This window comes from Dama dama, chromosome 3, assembly GCF_033118175.1.
Source record: "Dama dama isolate Ldn47 chromosome 3, ASM3311817v1, whole genome shotgun sequence".
Lineage (NCBI taxonomy): Eukaryota > Metazoa > Chordata > Mammalia > Artiodactyla > Cervidae > Dama > Dama dama.
The window spans coordinates 44,954,981-44,982,459 of NC_083683.1; the positions used below are offsets into that span (position 1 = coordinate 44,954,981).

Consider the following 27,479-nt stretch of genomic DNA (forward strand, 5'->3'; position numbering starts at 1 on the left):
GCCCATGAGGTGGGTACTGGAATTTAGCCCCATTTCACAGATAAGGAAACAGGCCGTGAGGTGTTACCTTAAACAGAAGCAATACTCAGTCTGAGTCTTCTGCCTTTAAACCCCAAGCTTTTTCTGTGTCAAAATGAGGGTCAGTGAGGCCACAGAGAGAATGGGACTCGGGAGAAACTGGCCAAATGAAGTAAGACTTGGGAATGAGGAGCTGAACTGGCACATTAGGAGAGGATGAGTGTGACAGGGTTTCTTAAGAACTTAATACTACTTCTTTGAAATCATTTTTAAGTATCCCTCGTATTGAAAATGAGGGAATGAAATTTGAAATAGGCTGTGTATTTTGAGGAAAAGATAGGAAATATGAGGAGACTAAAAGGGTATGATCTGATATCATAATTTATGTTTTCAGCTCGTATTCATTAACTTCTGTTGTGTACCAGGAATTTTATGAGGCTCTGGGATATGATGGTAAGTGGATATGCTTTCTTGGTCCTTAAAGTCTAGTAGGGGAACATACTTCTTGTTTTTCACATTTACCCCCTCTATTCACCCTGCCTGGGATGAATCAAGTTTGGGCACAGGGTGGTGGGGGGTAGTGCAGGAGGAGAAACTAAATCTAAATGTGTCTTTATAAAACAGGTCTTTACTGTTTGACTATATATGTCTAAAATTTACAAATGGTTGGTTGGGAAAGAAGTAAGTTTGTTCACTACTGTCCTGTCTTTCACCCTTTCCTCTCCTTCTGGCCCATGTGTGTGTGTGGCTAGCTAGTCTACCAATAGCTTGGCAAGTCATTTATCTCTGTCCATGAATTGGGGTTGGGAGAGGTAAACTGATTAGTGTTAGTTGTTCAGTCATGTTCAACTCTTTGTGACCCCGTGGACTGTAGCCCATGAGGCTTCTCTGTCCACAGGATTTCCCAGGCAAGAATACTGGAGTGGGTTGCCATTCCCTTCTCCAGGGGATCTTCCCAATCTAGGGATCAAATCTGGGTCTCCTACACTGCAGGCAGATTCTTTACCATCTGAGCCACCAGGGAAGCCCCAAAATCAAAGTGTTAGTTGCTCAGTCATGTCCGACTCTGTAACCCCATGGACTGTAGCCCGCCAGGCTTCTCTGTCCATGGAATTCTGCAGGCAAGAATAATGGAGTGGGTAGCCATTCCCTTCTCCAGAGGACCTTCCTGACCCAGGGATCAAACCCAGCTCTCCTACATTGCAGGCAGATTCTTTACCATCTAAGCCACCAGGGAAGCCCGTTTTTATTTCTTGGCCACACCGCAAGGCATGTGGGATCTTAGTTCCCTGAACAGGGATTGAACCCACACTCCCTGTGTTGGAAGCTCAGAGTCTTAACCACTGGAACGATTTGGAGCAGAATTGAGAGCTTCCGCTTTCCACTGTGTCCTGATCCCTGGGGGCCAGAGCAGCCCCCCCATCAGCCTTCCTCCCATTTCCTGAATGAAGGCTTGGTGTGGTGTCAGGAGAATAGAAATCTGGGGCAGGTTATGTGACCTTGAAGTTTAAAGGTTATGGACTGTGCCCTTGAGCAAGTCACCTGACCTCTCTCCACCTCCATTTTCCTATAGATAAAGATGGGGATCATCGTAAGAATACAATGTTAAGCATTTTACTTGCATGATCTCATGAAAGAGTGAAAGTGTTAGTCGCTCAGTCGTGTCCTACTCTTTGCTACCTCATGGACTGCAGTCCACTAGGCTCCTCTGTCCATAGAATTCTCCAGGCAAGAATACTGGAGTGGGTTGCCATGCCCTTCTCCAGGGGATCTTCCTGATCCAGGGATTGAACCTGGGTTTCCCCCATTGCCGGCTGATTCTTTACTGTCTGAGCCACCAGGGGAAGCCCTAATCTCATATCTCCTTTATAACAACCACATAAGGCTTGCCCATTTAATCAGCATTTTAAAGATAAGGAACTTAAACTTCAAAGAGATTCAGTCATTTGCCCAGGATGGCACAGCTATTTCATGACCAAGCTGGGATTTGATCTAGGTTTTTCTCCTAAGCCTATTCCATTATCTCTCTTTGATCATCAACTTTCTCTTCAATAAAAATGAGGATTGTAATAGCTAATTGTTATTTGTGCTTTATACAGTCATTCCAAGATAAGCTCTCTTATTATTTATCCCTGAAAAAAACGGAAGTAATCTGCCTACTTGTCACTCAGGTGGTCAAGCTTTACTATGTGTTTGCTCTGTGGCCTCATGGGGCTGGTGTCAAAATTGAATAATAGTTAACAGTTCATATTTATTGAACCCTTACACAATTTACTACAATGCTTAGTTATTCCCGTTTCAAATATGGTGACTGAGGCAGAAAGACCTCAGTTACCAAACCTAGGTTCCTAACTGCTGTACTAAATTTAAATGAGATAATATATGTAAGGGCTTCCTTGGTGGCTGAGATGGTAAAGAATCTGCCTGCAGTGTAGGAGACCCAGATTCAATATCTGAGTCAGGAAGATTCCCTGGAGAAGGGAATGGCTACCCACTCCAGTGTTCTTGCCTGGAGAATATGTAAATTTTTATAATAGCTACCATCTTCTCAGCACTTACTATGTGCCAGTCATTGATCTAAACTTTTTATGTGCATTAATTTATTCAGTCTTCATAATAGCCCTATGAAGTAGGTACTATTACTCTCATTTTTACAGATGAGGAAACTGAGGCAGAGAGGTTAAATAATTTGCCCGAAGTCCCACAGCTAGGGAATATCAAAGCTGAGATTGTGAACCCAAACATCTGTCTCCAAAGCTCAGTGTAGTCCTATGCATAAAGGGGCTGGGTCCCCATAAACTATTTTTTAAGTTTATTTTTAAATTGAAGTATAGTTGATTTACAAAGAGTGCTCAGTGTAGTACTATGCATCAAGGGGCTGGGTCCCAATAAACTATTTTTTAAATTTATTTTTAAATTAAAGTATAGTTGATTTACAAAGAGTGCTCAGTGTAGTACTATGCATCAAGGGGCTGGGTCCCAATAAACTATTTTTTTAATTTATTTTTAAATTGAAGTTTAGTTGATTTACAATGTTGTATTAATTTCTGCTGTATAGCAAAGTGACTCAGTTATACACACACATACCTTTTTTTTAATCGTCTTTTCCATTATTGTTTATCCCAGGACCAACAAACTAGTAATAATGATTAACAGTTTTTTATTAATCATTAACAGTATTTTTATTAATCATTAATAATGATTACTTTTCAGCATAAGGGAAGGGAAATCTATGTCCTGGGGCCAGAAATGGAGAAGGGTGGGAGAACATACAGAAAATCCATCAAGCAAGTGAAAACTTGAAAGATGTAGCAACCCACCTGAAGATTGATGGTTTAAGAACAGAGCAGATGATGCTTGCATGCAAGAGGGGATGTCATCTTGTGTTCCTTTGCCTCAGGTACAACTACACGGACCATGAGGGAAGTCGTAAGAAGTGGAGGGATTCTGGGTGCACTGGAAGGGAGGGCCAACAGGATTTGAAGAAATCAATATAGATGGAAATATAAGAGCAAAGGCAAGGATGACAGCAAGGTTTTCAACCTGAGCATCTATGGAAGGATGAAGCTGCCATTTGCTGAGATGGGGAAGGCTGCAGGCAGGTGGAGCTGGTTTGGAGTGCAAATCAGGAGTTTGATTTTGAATATGTTAAGTATAAGATCTTGCAAGCAATCAGTAGGTAGTTGGATTATATGAGTCTGAAGTTCCCAGGTGAGGTCTCAGCTGGTGGCTGTCAGGCTGGGTGAGACCACCTCAGGAAACCATCCTTGTCTGGATGATCCGGCTCAACTCCAACTACCAGTCTGTACTAATCTCCTGCTTCCTGCTTCCTATCCTTGTGACCTTTTTAGATGGCAGCCCTGCAGGAGGTAAGTTGGTGCACAATTTAAATATAGAAGTGATGTAGAGCTGGAGATGCTAATGTCAACAAACAATCTCATGTGAGAGGATTATGTCAAAAATTTGAAAGGTAATTTCCCATAACAAATGTGACTTTCGATTAAATACCAGTTAAACTCATTCCATTCATTCCTTTAATCCACGAGGAATACTCTCCATCCCCCAAAATGACTATAGTGAGAGGTACTTTACCTCTTGGAAACCTCAACCACATTAAAGTATAACGTGATTAAAATCACAGAGATGAGTCTGCATTAAAAGTCAATCTCATACAACAAATTCCATTTTCCTCTATATGTCACAAGATGCTTCATGTACTATCAAATTTTATGTCTGAAACACATGCCACCCTGGAACAAGGGGCAAAGGACCACATAAAAGTGCATTAGATATCCCTTCAGTGTATCTTCTGTCACTCTCTATTCATCCACCATGACACTTAAACATACTATATTGTCATTATCTTTTTATTTCCTTGATGCCTGTATTAGACTGTTGACTTCTTGACAAAGCTGGGGAACATGCTTTTTCCCACTGTATCCCAATGCCCAGCACATAGTGGCCACTGAAGTATTTGTTGAATAAACAAAGGACAAAGCATTTCAGGATTTTTCTTGTAGGATCTCAGGCTAGTCTAGGGGGTTCTGATTTGTTTTAGACTTCATTGCTCCTCCTGGGTATCTTGGAAGATTACCTTAAACCCAAAGCATTTCCCAAAGGAGAATGATAAGTAGAACCAGGTCCTCTAACTCAGTTTTTCCGCCACTGAGAGTCCTGGATGGTCCTGGACCTCTGGATTTTTGGATTGGAGACACATGCCTCAGTACCTGCTGTTTATCCTCACTCCGAGGCTACTATGTCCTCAGATGCTAGCACAGGGAAGCCAGGGACAAGTGAGCCATCTGTTAGCCTTGCCAGGTTTGATTCAGGTGTTTTTCAAACTCAGCTCACTGGAGAAAGGAGGCAAAGGGGCATGCGGTGGCTGGACACTGGCTCCTGTCCCAGCTTTAACCAAAGCAGCTCTGCCGTGACCTATGTATGCACCGGGGTTCTACTTCTAGGGTAATCGTAGGAGCCCCTGCTCTCAAAACTGACAGGTATCGTCGCTCTTCATTGCTCTCAGGCTGTGGACACTGCATGACATTATGAGCTCAAAGGAGGGAGGCCATCCAGATGTGCTATTTATTATAGGAGTGAAACCCCTAAAACCACTGGGGTCAGCCAGCAGTTGCACTCCTAGGTATATACCCCCAAATTGAAAACAGGTGTTCCAACAAAAACTCGTATACAAAGATTCATAGATGCACTATTCGCAGTAGCAGAAAGGTAGAAACAACCAAAATATCCATCAGCGGATGATTGAATAAACAAAATATGGCATATCCATACCATGGGATTTTTTTTTTGACATATGAGTTTAATTATATGCTAGACTATCCAGATGGAAGTATGTGATAAGTGGATAGAAATAAGAGTCATAAAATAAGAGAGGCCGGCATTTTTAGACCCATTTAAGTTTAGACATTTATCAGGTTGGACTGTTTTTTAACATTTACAGTAAAACTTTTTTTTTTTAACCACAATAAACAGAACAATGTATTAAACCTGACTTCCAAAATTGTCCAAATTATTTTTTAATCACTATTAAAAATTTTCACATATTTATTTAAATGTTTCCTTTGGCAGATTTCTCAAAAATACTGAAACCTTATTTTAGAACTTGGTTTATATTTGGATAATAACAAGCTTCATAAATTGGTGTTCATCAGGATACCTTTCTCTAAGCTCTAGTGGCTTATACCTTCTCTTTAAAATGTGCAAGTATCTTTTTTATTATGTTGTCATTCTCAGAGATTCTCTGGAGAAAGAATTATGAATGAAACTCTTACGAATTCATCTTCATTTCTGTTACAGTGGAGCAATTTATCATCTTACCCACAGTGATCTATCAACTGGGTGAGGTTCAGTTTCTTGTCCTTTGGGGACTTAGTTGATTGCCCCTCACAGAGCAACATTAACTACAGTGTCTTTGCTTCCTTATTAACAACTGTAACTGTATCATTCTTTGAGTGATACATTTTGACTAGTTTTAGCCTCTGAAGATCTTTCCCTGGAATCTCCTTCACCGATTTGGCTTTTTCTTCATTTAATCCTTGTTTGGAAAGATTCTCATTCACAAAATCGTTTTGGAGGACCTTGCATGACCCAGTATCCAGTGATTTAGATTCACATGCATCATTTTTTGTTTGTTTTTGGTCACACTGTGTGGCATATGGGATCTTAGTTCCCTGACCAGGGATCCAACCTACACCTGTCTCCCTCTGCCACCCCAGACTGGAAGTGCAGAGTCTTAATCACTGGATCACCAGGGAAGTCCTGCATCAATATTTTTTGAAGTATTTTTCAAATATAAATTTTCTTCTAACTCACTGTGTGTTTAAAATTTTCTTGAAATTCCAAACAGTTTTTCTTTTGTTAAGGGTCCTGTCTTCTCTGAAAAGATGATTGTTTTTTTCATTCTCAACTTTGAGATGCTTTACCACTCCATTTATTTATGAGAATTAAATGAAGATCTTGTTTTCCTTAATTGCCCTTTAAGTGTTGCACTCATAGGTTGTTTTCTTGAACTATTCGTATGGGGAGGTGGTTGATTGGCATAGGCATGCAGAGTGCTGGGTAAAGTCACAGCTGAGTCTGATGGACTTTCCATCTTGGAAACGAAGTCTTGACTTACCTGTGCTTCTGCCTTCCCTGGAGAGTGAAAGAGCCTATACGATGAAATTTTATCCAGCCATGTAAAGAAATGAAGCGCTGATACATGCTATAGATAAACCTTGAAAATATTCTGCAAAGTAAAAGAAGCCAGAAACAAAAAGGCCCCCTGTCAAATGATTCCATTTATTAATATATGAAATTTAATGTTAGTCTCTCAGTCGTGTCTGAGTCATTATGAGTATGGACTGTATCCCTCTAGGCTTCTCTGTTCATAGAATTCTCCAGGGAAGAATACTGGAGTGGGTAGCCATTCCCTTCTCCAGGGGATCTTCCCAACCCAGGGATTGAACCCGGGTCCCTGCATTGTAGGCAGATTCTTTACCATCTGAGTCATCAGGAAAGCCCTTGTGAAATAATGAGAAGAGGCAAATCCAAAGAAAGAAAGCAGATTCGTGGTTGCGAAGGGCAAGAAAGGAGAGTAACTGCTAATGGACATGGAATTTCCTTTTGGAGGATGAAAATGCTCTGGAGCTAAATAGTGGTGATGGTTGCACAACACTGTAAATGTACTATAAATGTACTGAATTCCATTGAGTTGTACATTTAACTTGATGTCATGTGAATTTTACCTCATTAATCAAATAACAACAACGAAAGGAAGCCCAATGAAACAAACCCAGGGGTAGAAGAGGAGGAGGAAGAGAAAGGTGAGGAATCTAGAACACTTCTCTGAGCGGAGTGTCCTCATCTATAACATGGTGATGCTAATGTTCCCATACCCCAGCTGGCATAAGTAGTACGTGAATTAGTATTCCATAAAATGCTTAGCACAGTGGGCACTCAGAATAAAAATGTTAGTTGCTTCTCCTCTATTTCGGCGTCTAAAACTGGTTGTCCTGGGTATTACTTTTATTTTCTGTGACTGTGGTTAGTGGCTCCAGCCAGCCCGTTTGTCCTCACAAGGTCTCTCACTCCCCACTGCATGGGGCAGCTGCTCCACCATCTGCTGTGTTGTCCTGCCTCCCATGTTAAAGGCCAGTGTGGTTCTTGGGCCACTGCCACAGAAACCCCTGAGGGACCCACCTACTGAATCAGACTCCCTGGAGATGTTGGGTCTGGGAAAATCGGGGTGGGGGAGTCTGCAGTTTTAATGTGTTCCAGGCACATTAAAGTCTGAGACAACTGTTTCAATTTATTCCTATCTTTGCCATCTCTTCCGGGGGAAGTCTGCTCAGACCCCGCCCCTGAGAATTGCTCAGGTACCCAGAGTGCTCCTTACTTGTGTCTGGTTCTGAGTGTCTGGGTCAAAATCACTTTGGATTCTGCTGGGTCTGCTCTTTCCCATTGGACTGGGGAACTCCCAGGGGCAGACATCTGGCCACCCTCCCCCTCCATTCCTCTTGTTACCCTGGCTCCTCCTGAGTGTAGGTTGTCCTAGGATATTGCAGGAAGTCAGACATTTTAATTTTAAAATCCTTAGAATCCTATTTCCTTCACTTCTACACATACCTGAGAGAACTTAGCTTCTCTCTCTTCCTACCAGTCTTCTTCTGACTTTCTGAGATGATATGGAAATTGTCTTACATTGTCACATCAGCCTTTGCTTTTCCCATCTCATCTCACCCTGCAGAATGTGTAGGTGTGGGCCAGCCCCCACCCCACCCTGACAAGTGACCATGGATCCTGGAGCTGGGCCAGACTCATCTCTGACTGTCAATGAGCAGGTATCTTTTGGAGCAGGAAGAGGTGGGAGTGGGGAGGGGGAGGGGGATGGACTGAGGGGGGTGGGCAAGGAGGAAAACTCTGTAGAGCCCCTTGTTGACTATTTCTTACCAACGTTCATGGTCACTTGACCCATCCAGATGTGGCTGCCAGCTAGGATTTTTCAGGGGCTGCGTTTGGGGACTTTAGTTGTGACTTTAAAAAGTGAAATATGTATAAGTTAATGTGGGGAAAGATTTGGGCATCAGGGAACTTATTTATTTTTCTTGGTTATATATCATTTTCTAATTTTTCCTTCAATGACCTTTTATTACTTATTTAAATTTTTTTTTAATCAGCCATACCTGTAGCTTGCAGGATCTTAGTTTCCCAACCAGGAATTGAACCCAGGCCCCTGGCAGTGAGAGTACCAAGTCCTAACAACTGTACCACCAGGGAATTCCCTAATGTATTTTTTTATGTAAAAATACTTATGTATTTTTAAAAGGAGAAAAAAAGATGAACAGCTCTTAAAATGTAATTGGAGTAAAGTTTCTCATAGTCAGGTTTGATTCAGAAAGGGAACTGCTTGGGAAGGTTATTTCACTCATACTCCCCTGATGGGTCACATAGTTGCTTTTTTCCAGCAGAGTCTCTGGCTGGATCCAGTTTTCAGTCCCAAGGAGTGTATTGTGGGAGTGGCTTTGGGCCCAGGAGAATTGCAGGGAAGGCCTGATGCAGAGCTTTTTAATGTACAGGGTGTCCCTGATTCTTGAATGACCCAAGTGGAAGCCTGTCAGTGCTGGAGGTAAAGCACTAAATGCTGGCTGGCTGAGGAGGAAGGAAGACCCAGTGTTCTGAGGAGGCCCAGGGGCCACCCGCATCACTTTGCATGGGGCTCCCCTCAAGGAGGTGCATGGTTAGAGCACGCACACACCAGATGGCACGCTGGAGCTGCAGGTCTGCAGGGTACAGAGCTCTAGTCCACGAGGGCCAGCGAGAGGCCATGCCCTCAGAATTCCTGACCCTCGCTTCAAGAAGTTAGCTTGCAAGGAAATTATGGCCTCTAACCTCAGGGTTTTGGACATTAAGGAACCATGAACTTCAAAAGTTCCTCAGCATCCTGGAGCATTCATTTTCCACTCCTGTAATGTCTGGAGGGACATGCAGAGGGATTCCTGTCTTGTCCCAGCTGAAGCTGTGGGTCCTGTGTGAGGGGTCATCATAACCACACTCCAGCGTCCTAGCAGCCAAGGAGACATCCTGGCAAGGCTGTGGGTGAGGCCATTTACCAGTCCCTGAACTGAGAGCAAGAGAGGGAGCAAACAGAAATGTCTGCAAGTGGTTTCGCTCAGTGGGAGTTTTTCTAGCTTGTGTCAGACCCTTCCCCCTGCCTCCAGGGCCTGCTCTCTCCTGCACTTCCTTCCCTGGAATCAGGGAGCTTCAGGCTCTGGGAATTCTCACAGAGCACACAGTCCTCAGGACAGGCAGAGCACACAGTTCTCAGGACAGGAGGTCTGCAACCTGAGATGCTCTCTCCTCTCTGCCTCAGTCACACCTAGAGCTCTAGCTCCCTGGAGGCTGTATCCCTCGCAGCCTCTTCCCCCAGCAATGTGCCTCTCCTCTGTTCACAGGTCATCGTGATGTCAGGCCATGAGACCATCCGAGTTCTGGAGGTTGGAGTGGATGCCCAGATCCCTGCTGAGGAGGAGGGCAAAGCGCTGGAGGCTGTGGCCACCGAGGGCTCCCAGAGCGGAGGCCCTGCTGAAGCTGGTGAAGCTGCTGGTGAAGCTGGCCCAGACCACCCAGACTCCTCTGTGGAGGCAACTGGTACGAGGCCACTGCTCCCAGGGACCATTGCTCCAAACCTGAGTCCCTTCCCGTGTTCCTCCTGGGGAGCCAGCATGAATCCCAGGGGGGCTAGGTGGCTTTAGGGGTGTGTTGTCTTCCTGTCCACTGAGCAGGCCTCTGGTCACAGCCTGTACCACTGTTCAGCTCCTAGGCCACTCCTCAATCCCTGGAATGAGGGACTGTTTTCAGTTATTTATAGACCTAAACTGGGATGGGTCAGGGTGAGGTGGGAGGAGAGTGGTGGGGCTCAGCTGAGGGGATTGCATTTTCTTTATTTTCAGACAAGGCTTTCCTGGGGCCCCTGCTGCAGCAGAGGGAAGCGAGAGCAAGCAACAGGTTCCCTTGCTTGCTCGCTCCCTGAGGGAGGACCAGCTTGTTCCTTATATGGGGTGAAGGTAGGGATGTGTCCAGGGGTCAGGCTGGAGGGGTGGCTTAGGTATTTTGCCCGTCCCTTAGGTGGTGTGTGCAGGGGGCACGCGCAGTCCTCTGCTTTTGCTCTAAGCTCTTCATAAGTGGCAGTTGGGTTTTTTGATCTCTTTCTATCTTTTGTTCAGAATTTGCCATAACTGCACGTGCACACAGAGGTGATTGAGTTAACCTCAGAGAGGGCTCCCAGGTCTAAACCAGACCCTCAGGCTCAAGGCAGAGAGGACTTAACCTTTAGGATACTGCCACCCCTTGAAGATCAGTACCTTTTATGGTGGAGCTGGGAGGTGCCAGGAGCTGGAGATGGAAGGGCATCTTACCCACATTGAGCTAAGAATGTGTGTTAGGGAGGGCCTTGTAGAATCACAACTTCTCACTCCTGGCTAGACTGACATGCGTCTAGCCTGGTGGGCTTATCTGGGCTGTTTTTCTCCAAAGGTGACTTTAGGGCATGAGTTTGATTCTCCTACATGGGGAATGATTGACTCACACTGTCTCCCCTAATGACCCTACGGTACAGCTGTGAGATGGCCAGGCTGTTCTAAAAGCTGGCACTGGTTGTAGGCACTGCTTTCTGGGCACAGGGCACCCTTTCATTGACTTTCCTCATTTACACCTTGCAAAATAGACATCTCTTTTTACAGAAAGCCTCCTTTGCCAGTTCCCCCAGAAAGCCATGGTTCATCTCGCCTTGCCTTCTGCTGAACTTCACCGCTTCCCTAGATTGGTGATCTGGTTGGGGGAGGTGGGGTGGGCCAAGAGGAAGAGCCATAAAGAGAGCAAAGAGAACAGAAAACAGGCGAAAACACTTCAAGATCTCACCTCCCTTGCTGTACTTGCAAATCAGTATATAGATCCATTTGGGACTCTGGTATTTTATTTTTTCTCCTTTTGATTAAAGGAATGACAAGACACATGACCATTTTCCCTAGCCTGGCAATGTTCTGCTTCCTTGTTGAGGAAGTGTCCTGGGCCAGTGTTCTGGTGAGCGGGCAGGAAAAACAAGGATTCTCCATCTCGGCCACCCTTTCCATTCCTTTTCATTGTGGGGATGGAGCCCCTTTTCAGGAAACCTGGCAGGTTTTCCAGGTTTCTCCACAGTTCGTGTGTGTGTGTGTGAAGTTGCTTTAGTCATGTCCAACTCTTTGTGACCCCAGGGACTGTAGCCCGCCAGGCTCCTCTGTCCATGGGATACTCTAGGCAAGAATACTGGAGTGGGTTGCCATGCCCTCCTCCAGGGGATCTTCCCAACCCATGGATTGAACCTGGGGCCTCCTGCGGCTCCTGCACTGCAGGTAGACTTTTTACCACTGAACCACCAGGGAAGCCCCCCACAGTGCTTACCTTTCTTTTTTACCCTTTTATACATCTTCCATATGCCTTAATTCTATTCCTTACCCAAAACTTACTCTCAGAAATGGATCCAAAACCAGTAATTTACACCTTAGCATGAATGTTCATGGTAGTGTGCATCTTCTTCCAGAAGTTTATCTAATTAAGCCTTTCATTAAAGTCTTCTTTGTCAAGGAAATTTACAGTCAAGCAGGTAGGGGAGGTATGTCGGTAGTAATTCCTAAGAAGTTGCCAGCTTAAATTGTAGCTTTGATAGAACATTTCTGCATATGAAATATTGACAAGAGTTTCCTCTTAAAGCTAAGTAATAGGAAACTTTTTCCCGATGGAAAAAGAATCTAGTGATTTGTGTCACTCTATTACCCAGACCTTGTCACACATACATATTTTTATAGGTGTGGCCCCTGAGGGCAGGCTAACTAGTATGACACCTTCCACCATATTATTTCATATTCTGTGTCCTTTATTAACAGATTCACTCACTGAGTTTGGCTTTGGCTATTATCAAACTCCCTGGCTTTTTCATTGTCATAAACAGCTGGTTTGAATGGCCCCTTTAATTCTATTTTTCTTTGAGGTGTAGTCCACTAAAATTCCTTTTGAAGAGAAATGAATTGTTTACACAGTAGGAAATCATTACATGGAAAAACACACAAAACCTTGCTATCAATGAGAGGAAAAGTAGTCAGCCAAGAGGTACCATCTATGCCTCTGAAGCCAGAAAAAAGAAATCGTGATAAAATCTAAACTGGGTGGTGCTGTGGGAGAAACAGGTACATTGTTGATGGTTCCACAAATTGGTTCAATCTTCCTGAAAAGCAATCTAGCAGGAAGCCAAAATATATATATATATATATATATATCTGGAAATGTATCCTAATGAAATGACTTATTTCTTCAGATGGTAAGCTTTCATCACTCATGCTTGTTACATTTCCATTTCCTCAGTTTCCTTTATAGGTTTCATCACAGTTTTTAAAAAAATAAACAACAGCTGGTATTATTGCTTGTTTTTATTTATTTATTTGGTTGTGTCGGGTCTCAGGTGCAGGACATTGGATCTTCGTTGGTCCTTCACTGTGGTGCATGGACTCTCTAGTTACGGCACACAGGTTCAGTAATTGCAATGCCTGGGCTTAGTTGCTGCACAACACTTGGAGTCTTAGTTTCCCAACCAGGGATTGAACCCACGTCCTCTGCATTGCAAGGCAGACTCTTAACCACTGGATCACCAGGGAAGTCCCGGTTTCATGACACATTATCAAGTGAAATATTTTTTAAATTCTCAGAGGTTCGGATTATCCTTATCTTCTCTGATTTTTATTCAATAGTTAGAAATATATTTCCCTTCACAGTGGACATGAATCTGTGTTTGGTTTTCTTTGGTATTTTTATATGGTTTTTGTGGTTGCTTGTCTCTTTCATCCTTGAAGCAATCTGGATTTTTAAATTGTATACTGTGACTAGTCCTGGCTTATGTTGATGCCTTCCCAGATTAAAACAGGAGCTGGGAATGCAGGCTTGGAAGGTTCTCTAGTTCAGTGGTTCCCATTTTGTCTGTGTGGTATATCACAAGGGAGCTTAAAAGAAAAAGAGAGAGATGTGAGGTTGCCAGCCTCAACTCCTGGACATTCTGACTCAGTTGGCCTAGAATAGGATCTGGAAACCTATGCCCAGCCACCATTAAGAAGCCACTCATCTGGTCTAACACCCAACAATTAGACTCCCTGTAATGTCTCACTATATATTAAATAACCCTTCTCCATATTGTTATGTGACTTTGAAGAGTTTTTCTGGTAGGCGTCCCTACCTAACTAACTCCAGGTAGTGAGAGAAAGCTCTCACTGGTTGAAAAGCTACAATTTATGGGAAGCTCCTTTAGAACCTCCTAAAAGCTGCTCATCAGACTTCAGACCTCAGGGAATGGCAGAGAAAAGTTATCTGGCCTGGAGAGCCCCTGGGATCCTGAGTGTGGCCATGACATGTCACTTCCTAGGCTTCACCTTGCAGAAATCCTACCCCTGAGCCAGCACTGCATCCCCAAAGTAGCTTGGAGGTAGAGTGACCGTTGATCCAGTTGCTGGATGAACCAATCAATCCCATTGATTCTGGCTCCTCCTCTCCCTGACACATGTTCATTTCTACTGCTGGTTATGTGATAGGTCCTAGCATCCTACCAAGCCAGGAGATGAGAGGCTGATACGCAGCTGTGCCTGGGTCTGCATTTTTTTCATCTACATGTGGGACAAGGGTGGTCTACCTTCCAGGTCTGGCACAGGGCTCTCCAGCCTCCCAAGCTCACTACCAGTAACTTTGGGGAAACTCCCTCTTTGGGCCAGGGAAGACCAGAGATCGGCCTCGGGTTGTGCAGAAACGCAAGGTGGCACTGAGAGTTGTCCCACTCACCCCAGGTTCACCCCTTGTCCCTCTCTCTCCCAATGCTGCATGAAGTGAAGTCGCTTCCAGGGATGCCTTTGAGCCCTGCCCCTGCCGTTGCCACCTTCAGCCAAGCTCCATGCCAGCCTCAGGCATCACAGACCCTGACGCCACTGGCTGTACAAACTGCCCCCCAGGTAAGGGCCACCCCAGGGAGCTAGACAGAAGGCAGTGGGCAAGAGAAAGGCAAGGGATAGCCAACATGGGCTGGCCATGGGGTCTGGGAACTTCATAAGGTAGAATAGGGAAGGGGCTATGGCTTGAGGGAGGGAATCTCCTACTAGGGACCCCTGGCCTTTCCCCTGTCCCAGATCAGGCCCCCTGGGAAAAGTAAATCTGCATTTGTCAGGTAATCCCCTTGGGTCCAGCAAGGATTATAAGAGTACAGTAACTCCTTCAAGTCATCTAATGATTAATTGAGTGAATACCCATGTCAGCCCCTCTAGGGGGTGCCTGGAAGAGTTAACGGCTCCTCATTTAGAGCAGAGGGCAGCCCCAGCACCCCAAGAAGCTGCTCCAGGGGCCTCCAGGCAGACTGAGCACCCTGTGACATCTTTCATTGCACACACGTATCCAAGGTGTCCATCAGGAGTGTCTTCCATCATAGCTTCCCAGAGGCCTCTGTGGGCCTTGATGATTCAGTTCCACCAGCCCCTACCCCTGCTTCCTGGTCACAAAGCAGTGGTCCCGTGGGCAAAGACCCAGGGAAGGCTTGGGAGGCAGCCGACCATGGTGGGAGAGACCTGTGACCCTTTCTGATCCTGGGGCAGGGCTGGGCCCTGCCCCTGATGTGGGCTGCTTCTCCAAAGATGGGATAGTCCAGTCCAGGTCCCTTCTCAGGGATGGGCCTCCAGTTTAGGGCTCATCTCTTCCCTGCCCTCATGCAGCCTTCCCCGCCTGCCCTCAGAATGCTTTGTGTGTGCTCAGCTGGGTCGACCCAGCGTTTGCGCTGTTGATGTTGATTTTTTATTTTTTCTTTTCTTTTTTGAAATCTTGTTTGCTTTTGCAGGTCTTGACTCAGGAAAACTTAGCCACAGTTCTGACAGGAGTTATGGTTCCAGCAGGGGCAGTTACTCAACCTCTTCTTATCCCCATCAGTATTGCAGGTCAAGTGGCTGGTCAACAGGGGCTGGCCGTGTGGACAATTCCTACCGCAACCGTGGCTGCCCTCCCAGGACTGACCGCTGCTTCTCCCACGGGGGGAATTTTCAAGCCACCTTTAGCCGGTCTCCAAGGTAACAGCAACTCTCCCCAGGACTGCACCAGGCCCCCGCCACCTTCCACTACCTTCCCTGCTCGTGTGTTTGCCATGTTGGACTCTGAACCCGCGGCCCTCCCAGGGCAAGAGCCCTGGAGTCTGGATCTGGTGTCCCAGGCTCCCAGCCAGAGAGCTGCTGCACCATCTCAGGACTCTAGGCCACGACACCACGCTGGCCCAGCAGGCCTGTCTTCCTCCAGCTGTCTGGACTGCCCTCCCCCTTACGCCAGACCTCACCCTGTGACCAGCCTCCTGAGAAGGACTGCAAGAAGATTCCACTTCTGGTTCTGAACCTACACATCTCCAGGCCCTAGGGAGGGGGGATGAGAGATGTTGGCATGTGCCACCCCTGCAAGGATCAAGGGAATAACAGCAGCCTGTGCCCCCACCCCAGTGCCCTGACCCCCGTCTCGTTCTTGTACCAGATCCCTTGGGATTGGAGCTGCTCTGGCCTGCGGCTAGGCATTTGAGCGCCTCTGTCTCTGCCTTGCTCCATAGCAGCTGCTGTGCTGAACACCGCTCTCCCGGCACCTGTACAAGCCGCCCCACCGGCCCAGGCCTCCTCGCCTGCCCAGCCCCGACCACCGGCCCAGCCCCAGACGCTGTTCCAGCCCCAGCCACTGCTGCAGACCACACCGGCCATTCTACCGCAGCCCACTGCTGCCACCGCCACTGCCCCCACCCCCAAGTCTGTGGACACCCCCACACAGATCACCGTTCAGCCTGCAGGCTTCGCATTCAGCCCGGGAATCGTAAGCTGCTGCCCTCACCCAAGGCTCACCGGGGATGGACCGGATCTCTGGCCAAGGGTGAACCTGACCCTTGCCACGGGGGAGTATGGAGGTGGAGGACCAGCCCCTTGAATGCGGCTCTTTTCCAACACTTCGGCAGAGATGGGCTCCTTCCAAGGCAGCTGTCAGCCCATGCATCCCAGCCAAGAGCAGACAACCTCTGCCAAGAGGGCTGGCCCAACCTTCCAGAACCTGGACCATGGACCAGCCTTGGAGGGTGGGATGATGTCTGGGGATTGCAAACTTGTGAGCTGCTGCTAAAGTGGCACTAGAGGCTCACGGCCCCATGCCAGTGTCTATCCAGTGTGGCTCCTGGCTTGGTAGTAGAGCTGTTAGGCATGAATAGATGGCTTCTAGTTAGATGTGGCTAGAGTCACGAAAGCCCCTCCAGCCTGGCCCTTCTCCTACTCTCCCAGGGCTGGCCTGAAAGATTAGCCAGAGTTACTCCTCCAAGACTGTGGCCCCGCCCTTCCCTGCTTACCTCCTGCAGCCCCTAGCCCTGGATACCATTCAGTTGGTAGACTTGGGCTTGCAGCCCACACTCATATCTGCCCAGCATCGGTTACCCCCCACCCCTGCCCCAGTACCCTCAGCCCTCTTCCCTCTGCCTTGGGCTGTTTCTCGCCCCATTGCCTCTGAGCAAGGCTCTTCCTCCACCCACAGATCAGTGCTGCCTCCCTCGGGGGACAGACCCAGATCCTGGGCTCCCTCACCACAACTCCGGTCATTGCCAACGCCATTCCCAGCATGCCGGGGATCAGCAGTCAGATTCTCACCAACGCTCAGGGTCAGGCAAGTGGTCAAAGCCAGGCGGAGGGGTGGGGAGCGTGGAGATGCTGGCTCTGGGTGAGGGCACATGTGTGGGAGGACTGGGTCATAGAAACTCAACCAGGGTGAGACGTTGCTGTTTATTACTGCCTGTGTGACTGCTCTCTGCTGACACTGAGGCCAGGCGGGGGCATAGCCCCCACCCCAATCCTGGGTTGGGTGCTCACTCTAGTTGGGGGTTTTCATTTAGGCAGCCCTCGCTTTGTGTCCAGGTTCTGTGCTGGGTGCCTTCTCGTACATTATCCCACTTCATTCTGAGTACAACCTGTTGGGTGGAGGTTTTTGTTCCCATTTTACAGGGGAGAAGGCTGAGGTTTGGAGAAATTAAGCTAGTTAAAGTGTGGCAGAGCAGGGCTTCACATGTAGACCCACTCCTGCTCCCTCAAGGCTCTGGAGAATAGAGAAGCAGCCCCTAGGGTGTGAATCCTTCACTTTACTTTGAGGACACTGAAGCCCAGAAGGGTTAGGTGACTTGTCTAAGTCCCTTCCTGCCAGTGTGGGGATTTGGGTTGGGGGTGGAGCTGGACGCTGCCCTCACACGTGGGGTCCCTGTGTTTCCTCCCAGGTTATTGGAACACTTCCTTGGGTAGTGAACTCGGCTAGCGTGGCGGCCCCAGCACCGGCCCAAAGCCTGCAGGTCCAGGCTGTGACCCCCCAGCTGTTGTTGAACGCCCAGGGCCAGGTGATCGCGACCCTGGCCAGCAGCCCCCTGCCTCCTCCTGTGGCTGTCCGGAAGCCAAGCACTCCTGAGTCCCCTGCTAAGAGTGAGGTACAAGGGCTGGGTTGGGGGAGGGTGGCAGGCAGTGCTGTCAGGCATGAGCGGCCTCCCTCCAGAGGGTGGGCAGGACAACATTATTTTCCAAAGTCCCTGGGAAAGCAGGACACCTCCCCAGATGGTCCCTTTGGTCACACGTGCTCTGCCTGGAAAAACACTACCACCACCCCGACCCCTTACCCCCATACACCAAATATGTGTATATGTGCCCTCAGAGGCCAGTGCCACTCTGAGAAGGCCAGGGAAGGGTAGTCAAAGTAAACTGGGCCTTGGGACTTCTCTGGTGGTTCAGTGCTTAAGACTCTGTACTTCCAATTCACGGGACGCAGGTTTGATCCTTGGTAGGAGAACTAAGATCCCACATGCTGCAGGGTGAGAACAACAACAACAAAAAGTTAATTGGGGCTCAATCAACTCCAGGGTGAACAAATTGCTGGAAAGGCCCTGGGAGGTTCATTCTGCACCCGCCTCCTCTTCACCCCTTCATCCCTCCATCCCTCCTCCACTCTGCACTTTGGCATCGATTATTCACTCACGCGTTCATTCTAGGAGTGGTTTTTGAGTGCCTACTGTATTCCAGTGCTGAAGATATAGAGATGAATAAGATGCCCTTCCTTGCCTTAGGTAGCCCAGCATCAGAGACGATTAAAGTCAGTGTGGCAAAGGCTCTGATAGGGGCAGGATAAGGTGCTTTAGGAACCCAGTCTGCTGACTGAGGAGTCTGACAAGGCTTCACAGAGTACGACGCTGAACTAATCTAAAGGGATGGGTTGGATGAGAGATTCTTCTACTTCCACAGAACTGCAGGCAGTAGAGTGTGCCAGAGCAGGGGTTCTCAAACTTGAGTGTGCCGAAGAACACCTGGAGGGCTTGCTAGGATGCAGGTTTCCAGGCCCCACCTTAGAGTCTCATACAGTAGGTCTGGAGTGGGGCTGAAGGATTCACATCTCTAACAAGTTCCTAGGTGATGTTGAGGCTTTGGTTCTCAAATATGATATCCTGCTTCCCAGCTTCATTGAATAACCTCAGCCTCATCTGTAGAAGGAGAAGGCAATGGCAACCCACTCCAGTACTCTCTCCTGGAAAATCCCATGGACGGAAGAGCCTGGTAGGCTGCAGTCCATGGGGTCGCTAAGAGTCGGACACGACTGAGCGACTTCACTTTCACTTTTCCTTTCATGCACTGGAGAAGGAAATGGCAACCCACTCCAGTGTTCTTGCCTGGAGAATCCCAGGGACGGGGGAGCCTGGTGGGCTGCCATCTATAGGGTCGCACAGAGTTGGACACGAGTGAAGCAACTTAGCAGCAGCAGCAGCATCTATAGAATGGGAATGATAAGAGTACCAACTTAAGTTATGAAAGTTAAAGGATACATCACACAGAAAGTTGGTACACAAAGTGAAATGTGTGTAAAATGTGTAAAAAATGGTGCTTTTATTGTTATCACTAACATTAGGTAACGGGGAGTCACCGGAGAGTTTTTAGCAGGGAAGTGGCTAGTTATATGTGTATTTTAAAAATTCCCTTTGCTCTCCAGGTGGAGCCGAGAATTGGACTGTGGTGAGACTTGAGTCCTATTTGTTGTTGTTATTCAGTCACTCAGTCGGGTCTGACTCTTCACGACTCCATGGACTGCAGCACGCCAGGCTTCCCTGTCCTTCACTATCTCCCAGAGTTTGCTCAAACTCATGTCCTTTGAGTTGGTGATGTCATCCAACCATCTCATCCTCTGTCACCCCCTTCTCCTCCTGCCCTCAATCTTTCCCAGCATCAGGGTCTTTTCCAATGAATCGGCCCTTCACGTTAGGGAGCCAAAATATCAGGGCTTCAGCTCTAGCGTCAGTCCTTCCAGTGAATATTCAGGGTCAATTTCCTTTAAGATTGACTGGTTTGATCTCCTTGCTGTCCAGGGGACTCTCAAGAGTCTTCTCCAGCACCACAATTCAAAGGCATCAATTCTTTGGCCCTCAGCTATTAGGAGACAGCCTAAAGAATTCTAGCCAGAGACAAGGAGCTCCAAACAAGGCCCTGGGGATGACGAAGGAATGACTTTAAGCTACCAGGAGGCAGAATTCAGGGAACAAGGCCCATCCTAGAGAAATCTGCACTTTCAGGAAGCTTAAAAAAAAGTCATACTTCAGATACTGATTTCATATATTTATAGTTTATCCTGATTATAAACATGATATAAGCTGTTTATTAAAATTCCAACATTATGTATGATGTCAAAAAGTAAAAATCCCTTCTAACTCCACTTCCAGAGATGACTTCTGTTGATACTTTGCTTTATATGACTCCAGAATTTTTTTTCTTGGAAATTTGTGTTTTTTTTTAAAGGGATTATTCCATAAAAATTGTTTTTCACCTTACTTTTTTTTTCTTTCACTTAGCACTGTGACTCAGAGGTCTTTCCATGGCAGCTATTAAGACATATTCTTTTTCATGGTACAGTGTCTTACTGTAGTGAGGCCCCAAAAGTCATTTGCCAGTTACCTAATAATGGATATGGGATTTTCCTGGTGGTTCAGAGGTAAAGCATCTGCCTGCAATGCAGGAGACGCAGGAGACACTGGTTCAGTCCCTGGGTGGGGAAGATCCCCTGGAGGAGGGCATGGCAAGCCACTCCAGTATTCTTGCCTGGAGTGTCCCATGGACAGAGGAGCCTGGTGGGCTACTGTCTATATGGTTGCACAGATTCGGAAACGACTGAAGCGACTTAGTATACATGCTCGCACGCGTTAATGAAGATTTGGGGTGTGGTGGCTCTAGAATCAGGTTTAGGTTTCTCCTTTGAGGGCAGAGACTTGAGATCAGTTATCTCAAGGGTGGATACTTGGAGCTTTGACCAAGTAGGCAGAACCTTTCTGAGCCTCTGACCTGCCTGGGTCATAGACACCTACAAGGCCCCGGCTTGGTGGGGCACATCCTGTGCTTATTTTGGAGGTCATCATCATTGGGTGGGTGCTAATGCATAACTTCTAATCTTGCCTTCTGATGGGGCACAGGTAAAAGTGTGCTGGGTGAGGGAGGATTCCATGCCCGCTTTTGCCCTGCCTCCGGTCTGCCCAGAGACTCCACCCTGCTAACCAGGCAGGCAGGCAGTGGGGGTTTGTTGGCTCTTCTTCTCACAGGTGCAGCCCATCCAGCCCACACCAGCCATGCCCCAGCCGGCCGTGGTCATCGCCAGCCCAGCCCCAGCAGCCAAGCCTGCTGCCTCTGCTCCCATCCCCATCACCTGCTCAGAGACCCCGACGGTCAGCCAGCTGGTGTCCAGTAAGTGGCTCCAAGGGAAGGGTATGGCGAAGGGGTGAGGCATTTATTCAGACACCCTGACTACATTAGATGATGCTCCCCTTAGTAAACTTTCGGGAGTCCCAAAGGGAAGAGCAGAGGCCCATTGCCAGGAACTGACTTTCTTATTCTCATTCTACGGAGCTGGATTCTGTGCATGACCATGGTGGAGGCTGCTTAGCGGGCTGTCTGGCTGCTTCTCTGAGAAGCCAAACCATTGGCTGTCTCTCCTATGGTCTCTCACCAGTATTTGAAGAATGTGGATAGCTAACAGGTGTGAGTGGGGCCAGCCTGGGGAGAATTAGGGAGGGTCAACAGTTAGAGCTGGAAGAACTTAAAATAGACCTCTATCTCCAGACACCTTGGTCCTGGCCCATTGCTCCCAAGTCTTATTTGTCTTGGGGACAGGAATGATGAGGGTCTTAAGGGTACACAGGCCTTTTGTCAAACGTCCTGATCCCTCACTACTCACCAGGCTAGGCCAACGGGCTGGAGATGTCTGTCTTACACACTCACTCCTGCCCCCTTCCTCTGGCCTAGAGCCACATACCCCCAGTCTGGATGAGGACGGGATCAACTTAGAAGAGATCCGGGAGTTTGCCAAGAACTTTAAGATCCGGCGGCTGTCCCTGGGCCTCACACAGACCCAGGTGGGTCAGGCTCTGACTGCAACGGAAGGCCCAGCCTACAGCCAGTCAGCCATCTGCCGGTGAGTAAGACTGCCTGAACAAGGTCAGGACACTCACAGGAGCTCAGGTATCTGGCATTTAGACATGAACACCTGCAGCAGTCAGTCTTTCTGGGGGCCCTCTGAAGTTTATCCTCCAATCCTGAGCATTTGTATTGTCTATTTAGGAGGAATCCAAGATCCTAATCCAATTAGGAATCCTAGAGGGACAGGGGTACAGCTTATGAAATTAATCACAAGAGTGGGAACTTCGGTTCTGGCTTGGTTCTTAACTATAACCCACCATCACCTCTATCATGCTTCCACCTCCCCCTCTTATGAGACATGATTCTGAAGTGATGTAACTGACTTTCCTGTGTGCAGGTTCTGGTGCCTGTATTATAATTGATTGTAAAGTGTAAATCAACTATTTCAATTTTTTTAAATGGTGAAAAGAAAGATAAAATAAAAAGCACATCCTTAAGTCATGTGCTTTTTCGAAAAAGCACATGGCTTAGGGATGGCCAAAAGGTTTCATCTGCTTGCTAACTCTATATATTAGACTAGAGTGATTATTACGCTAGTGTCATGTTGGGAATTCTGTATTCTCATCTGGGTTCAGCCAGAAAGAGTATTCTGACTTAGTGATGCTGCAGTTGGAGGAAGACAGCACTTAGGACATCTATTTGCCATGTTTGGAGGCCTCTCAACATGATTCCTCAAAGGACCTCACCCATTTGGGTGTGAACGTTTTGGAATGGCGTTCATAAAGCAGCTGCCCTGTTATCATTGCACTGTAAACTGAGGCCATGGGAATGGTCTCCCTGTTATGACCTGGGAGACAGGACACTCTGAGGAGTCTGGGCTGGGCCGAGCCAGGGGATATTAGTGAGGGTTGTAGGGGTCTGCCAGCCCCAGGAGGAGCAGCCTCCTGCGGCCAGCACTCACGCCCGGGGTGGGAAATAAGACACTGTCACTGTCCCTTCCTGGGCCTGGGTCACCCACAGGTTTGAGAAGCTGGACATCACACCCAAGAGCGCCCAGAAACTGAAGCCGGTGCTGGAGAAGTGGCTACATGAAGCTGAACTCCGGAACCAGGAAGGCCAGCAGAACCTGATGGAGTTTGTGGGAGGCGAGCCCTCCAAGAAACGTAAGCGCCGCACCTCCTTCACCCCCCAGGCCATAGAGGCTCTCAATGCCTACTTCGAGAAGAACCCGCTGCCCACAGGCCAGGAGATCACCGAGATTGCAAAGGAGCTCAACTATGACCGGGAGGTCGTGCGGGTCTGGTTCTGCAACCGGCGCCAGACACTCAAGAACACTAGCAAGCTGAACGTCTTTCAGATCCCTTAGGGCTCAGCCCCAGCCCTGTGTCCCAGCACTTTGTACCTCCCTTGGGCATCCGGCTCCGGCTGCCACCCTGCAGCATCTGTCATTCTGCTGCCCGTGGCTGTGTTTGTCCTGGGTTGGGAGTCTCCACCATGCACCTGTGTGTCAGCTGCCTCCCTCCTCTTCCCCGTGTCATCCGCATCCCAGAGAGGGCAGTGGGCCCCACCTGAGACCTCCAGGTTTGGGGCTGGTCATGCCGAAGGAGGGGATTTGTCGTGTCACTTAAAGAAGCACTTTGCTGATGTGGGTTTGTGAAGGGTGAATTCTGGTTGGGAACCAGAGGCTCCCCATCTTTGGGACGGGGCTGTAGTAGCCTCTAGGACCACTGGCCATTAGCTCTTGTGTTTGATGGCACTCTCTCCAATGTCTCTCTCTTCTCTGTTCCTCTCTGTGAGTGTGGCAGGTACAGCAGCTCATCCAGTGGAACCACAGCCTCACCCACCTGCCCTCCGCCTGCAGTCACACTCTCCCCCGACAAAATGCAAGAGATCTTGTTCTGAAAAGTGTGATGTGATGTGCAGCTCAGAAAGTCAGATTCCATGTATGCCTCGACCTCACGGTCAGAAGGTTTCCACAGACCTGGGGCCAGAACACATGATCACTCCCATCTTTCCTTGGCTCCTATGTAGGGAAAATGGCACTAAAGCAAAATTCTTTCTTTTATACATCATGTCGGAAGAAATCAGCCGTGAGCTCTAGCTGTCCTGGAGTTGACCTGGGTCTATAGCAGGTTGTGAAGTGAAAGTCACTCAGTTGTATCCAACTCTTTGCGACCCATGGACTGTATAGTCTGTGGGATTCTCCAGGCCAGAATACTGGAGTGGGTAGCCTTACCCTTCTTAGAGGGATCTCCCCAACCCAGGGATCAAACCCAGGTCTCCTGCATTGCAGACGGATTCTTTACCAGCTAAGCCAGCAGATTGGGAACTTGATAAATATGGTATCTCTCCCAGATTTTAATCTGATCTCTGTCCATGTCCATCTCCACATCAGAATGTTGTGGTTAAGAGAACTTGCAACCTGGAAAATCCCCCTGCCCAGATAAGCAGGCACTCGGGGGAAAAAAAGAATGAGGAAAGGAATGCTAAGTCTCTCTTGCCCTCACACTCACCTCCCACCCAGTCCTGGGGTCTTCTCAGAAGCAGCAAATGAAACGACACCAGACAGGAAGGCCCTGGGAAAAGCCCACATCCATAAAGAGCTGACAGCAGCCTGGGGGGTCCTTTGTGGAAGGTGACTTAACTAATTTCCTTTGTAACTTGCAGTCTTGGATACCAGAGGAGAAATCTAATTTTGTCCAGAATCTTAGACCATGTGTTTGTGTGAACAAGCCCCCTAGAGTGCTTCTGAGTTAAGAATACCTCTAGAGCAGGCTGGGTTTTGCCTTCAGAGAGGGTATCTGTGGTACACTGGAGCTTGGCATCTCATGCAAGATGTTCAGTGAGTTTCCCAGCCTCCCTGCGGCTGGGTATCCCCTGGAACTCAGTATGTGACTCGGGGAGGTCAGGAGGGCACTGGGAGGTTTGCTAGAGGCGCCCAGCCTGCTATGTAGACTAGACTTAAAGGTCACACACAAGTCACAGGGGTCAGCCGCCCCCACCTTTCACAGCTCCTGTCCTTACAGAACCTGGTCTCTAGCAGCTGCCCTCCAACACCCCTCACACGATAAACCCTGAAGAAGTGACTGCCGTATGAGGGCATGTTACCACCTCCTTGGGACACTGGTGCAGAGCCCAGCCTTGCTTCCTCTGGCAGACGGGGTTTCCTTTCCCACCTGAAGCTGGTGCGTCCCAGGCCTCTCAGGGCCACTGGGCCATCGTCTTGGTGGCCCTGCCAGTGAGAGGGCAGTTGTGTGTCAAATTGCCACATACGCGCACACACACCCCACACCACTGCATTCTGACCAACCAGAGTTGCTCACGTGTGGTGGGGGATGAGGAAGCAGGTGGGAACCTCGCTTGCCGCAGCCTCCCAGCAGAGAATACGTCTCCAAGGGTAAGGCTGCACGCTCAAGTTCAAGGTTATCCACCCGACTCAATGAGGTGACAGGCTCACTTTAGAGGGGCACTTGAGAGAGGTGTTGTAAACAAGTGTTAAGTGAGAATCAAGTACCAGAGCTTGTGAAGGATTCAGTGACTTACAGTTCAATAAATTAGAGAGATACAGGTTTTTACCCTCAAGCCTTTGCATTCAGTTATGCTTTCTTTCTTGGGAGAGACAAGTGGGTCATGCCTGGTGCATACAGGTGTAGCATGTGATCCAGGGCGTGTCCACGGCAGTGGATATGCAGGAGGACACCATCTGTCCTGTGTCACGGCAGGAAAAAACTGCTCTAAATTAGGCCTGGACATGCTTTCTTAGCTCCTCCCGCATCTAAATCTGTCTTCTCAAGGCTGGGCTAGAACGAAAGCTTTTCTTCTGCTGGAATGATGGGTTGGTCTTTCAGAGAAACAAGCCCGGGGGGGAGGGGGGCCAGAGTGTTTGCAAGCTGAATTCCCCAGACAGGGGCTACAGGGTGTCCCTGAAGTACGCACACAGCAGAGCTCGCCAACCTGATCTCTGCTCTTACTGCCCCACCATAGGGCCCCCTGGAAGCAGCTATGGCCCTGAGGTGGGGTTTTGTTTTGTTTATATCCTTGTTAGGAGCAGCATCAGACTCTGAAGGGAGTTGATACTGATTTTGTTTTAAAAGCACCTTTCTGGTTACCAGCCAGAGCTCAGTGGCTCCTTTGCCATGGAAAGGCAGGCGAAAGGGCAGAAAAAGCTTCACTGTTTGCATGTGGTTTTGTTTTTGTTTCAAAGAGCAAAATGTTCTGTGGCTTAATGAATCGGCTGGGGCCTTTGACCCTGCACTAATCATGGCATTTTATCCAAGTGGGGTTCAGGGAGAGAACTCAGCCAAGTGGATTAAAGAACCTGTTTGAATTTGGAATGAGAGGCCCTGGCTTTTTTGTGTGTCCTTGGAAATTCAATCACCTTCCTATGCCTAGATTCCCTTCCTGTCTCACAGGCCAGGCTCTGACACCAAGGTTCTAACTGTTCCCGGACATGGACAAAGTCTGCTGAGAGCTTGAGTGAGGGGTGGGGGGAGGAGAATGGGGGGAGGGGGCAAGCACTTGGTGTAGTTGTGTGGAATAAACAGTATTTTTTTTTTGTACTGGTCTGCTTGTTTCTCTTTTACCTCTCAGAGTGATGTAAGAAAATCAGGGTCAGAGACCAGAGGATGAGCTGCCTTTGCTGGCAGAGCTTGTGGCCTGGAAAATCCCATTGCAAGAGGAGGAGGATCAGTGCCCTGGACTCCTACTTCCCTGCCATGATCTCCCTATGGGGTACAGGGTCAAGGGGATGTGACCATTTTCTTTCCAGATCACCCCTGATACCTAGGACCCCAGAATTCCCTGCCAAGAGGGCAGCTGTTTCTCAGAAAGCTGGGTGGATAGAGCTTGGCTGTACAGGCTGGATGCCTCTACATATGCACAAAGCCCTTTATGGCCGTGAGGTAGAGCTGCGAGGGGGTTAAAAGGAGGCAGGCTGGGGGCCAGGACTGAGGCACATTCTAGCATAGAACTTCAGGGAGTCCTAAAAGTCCAAATTCAAACCTAGCCTTCTGGGTCATTATGAAGGTATGCTTATCTTGATGAGAGGCTAGAATAGTCACAAGTAGGTTGATTTATGCTTTTCCTGGAGAAGGGTATGGCAACCCACTCCAGTATTCATGCCTGGAGAATCCCGTGGATAGAGAGCCCGGCAGGCTACATTCCATAGGGTCACACAGAATCAGACCTGACTGAAGCAACTTAGCATGCACCCACATGCTTTATAAACATTTAGATATAGGTAAGACTGCGGATGGTGACTGCAGCCATGAAATTAAAAGACGCTTACTCCTTGGAAGGAAAGTTATGACCAACCTAGATAGCATATTAAAAAGCAGAGACATTACTTTGCCAAGAAAGGTCCATCTGGTCAAGGCTATGGTTTTTCCAGTGGTCATGTATGGATGTGAGAGTTGGACTGTGAAGAAAGCTAAGCACCGGAAAATTGATGCTTTTGAACTGTGGTGTTGGAGAAGAATCTTG

General features: G+C 48.1%; 1 protein-coding gene and 1 pseudogene across 1 annotated transcript in view; one reads left to right on the forward strand and one right to left on the reverse strand.

Moving 5' to 3' along the window:
• POU6F1 (POU class 6 homeobox 1) overlaps window positions 1-26,475 on the forward strand; it is a 28,212-nt gene extending 1,737 nt beyond the window's left edge. The window contains exons 2-12 of the mRNA XM_061127608.1: window positions 413-471; window positions 8,264-8,357; window positions 9,969-10,164; window positions 14,416-14,537; window positions 15,410-15,635; window positions 16,157-16,410; window positions 17,113-17,241; window positions 17,843-18,046; window positions 21,185-21,326; window positions 21,885-22,053; window positions 23,019-26,475. Coding sequence (XP_060983591.1) covers window positions 8,310-8,357; window positions 9,969-10,164; window positions 14,416-14,537; window positions 15,410-15,635; window positions 16,157-16,410; window positions 17,113-17,241; window positions 17,843-18,046; window positions 21,185-21,326; window positions 21,885-22,053; window positions 23,019-23,364 — 1,836 coding nt within the window. The 5' untranslated portion in view covers window positions 413-471; window positions 8,264-8,309 and the 3' untranslated portion in view covers window positions 23,365-26,475. The remainder of the gene's footprint in view (window positions 1-412; window positions 472-8,263; window positions 8,358-9,968; window positions 10,165-14,415; window positions 14,538-15,409; window positions 15,636-16,156; window positions 16,411-17,112; window positions 17,242-17,842; window positions 18,047-21,184; window positions 21,327-21,884; window positions 22,054-23,018) is intronic.
• On the reverse strand, window positions 5,593-8,108 carry LOC133041988 (swi5-dependent recombination DNA repair protein 1 homolog; annotated as a pseudogene).
• Window positions 26,476-27,479: the final 1,004 nt, after the last annotated feature.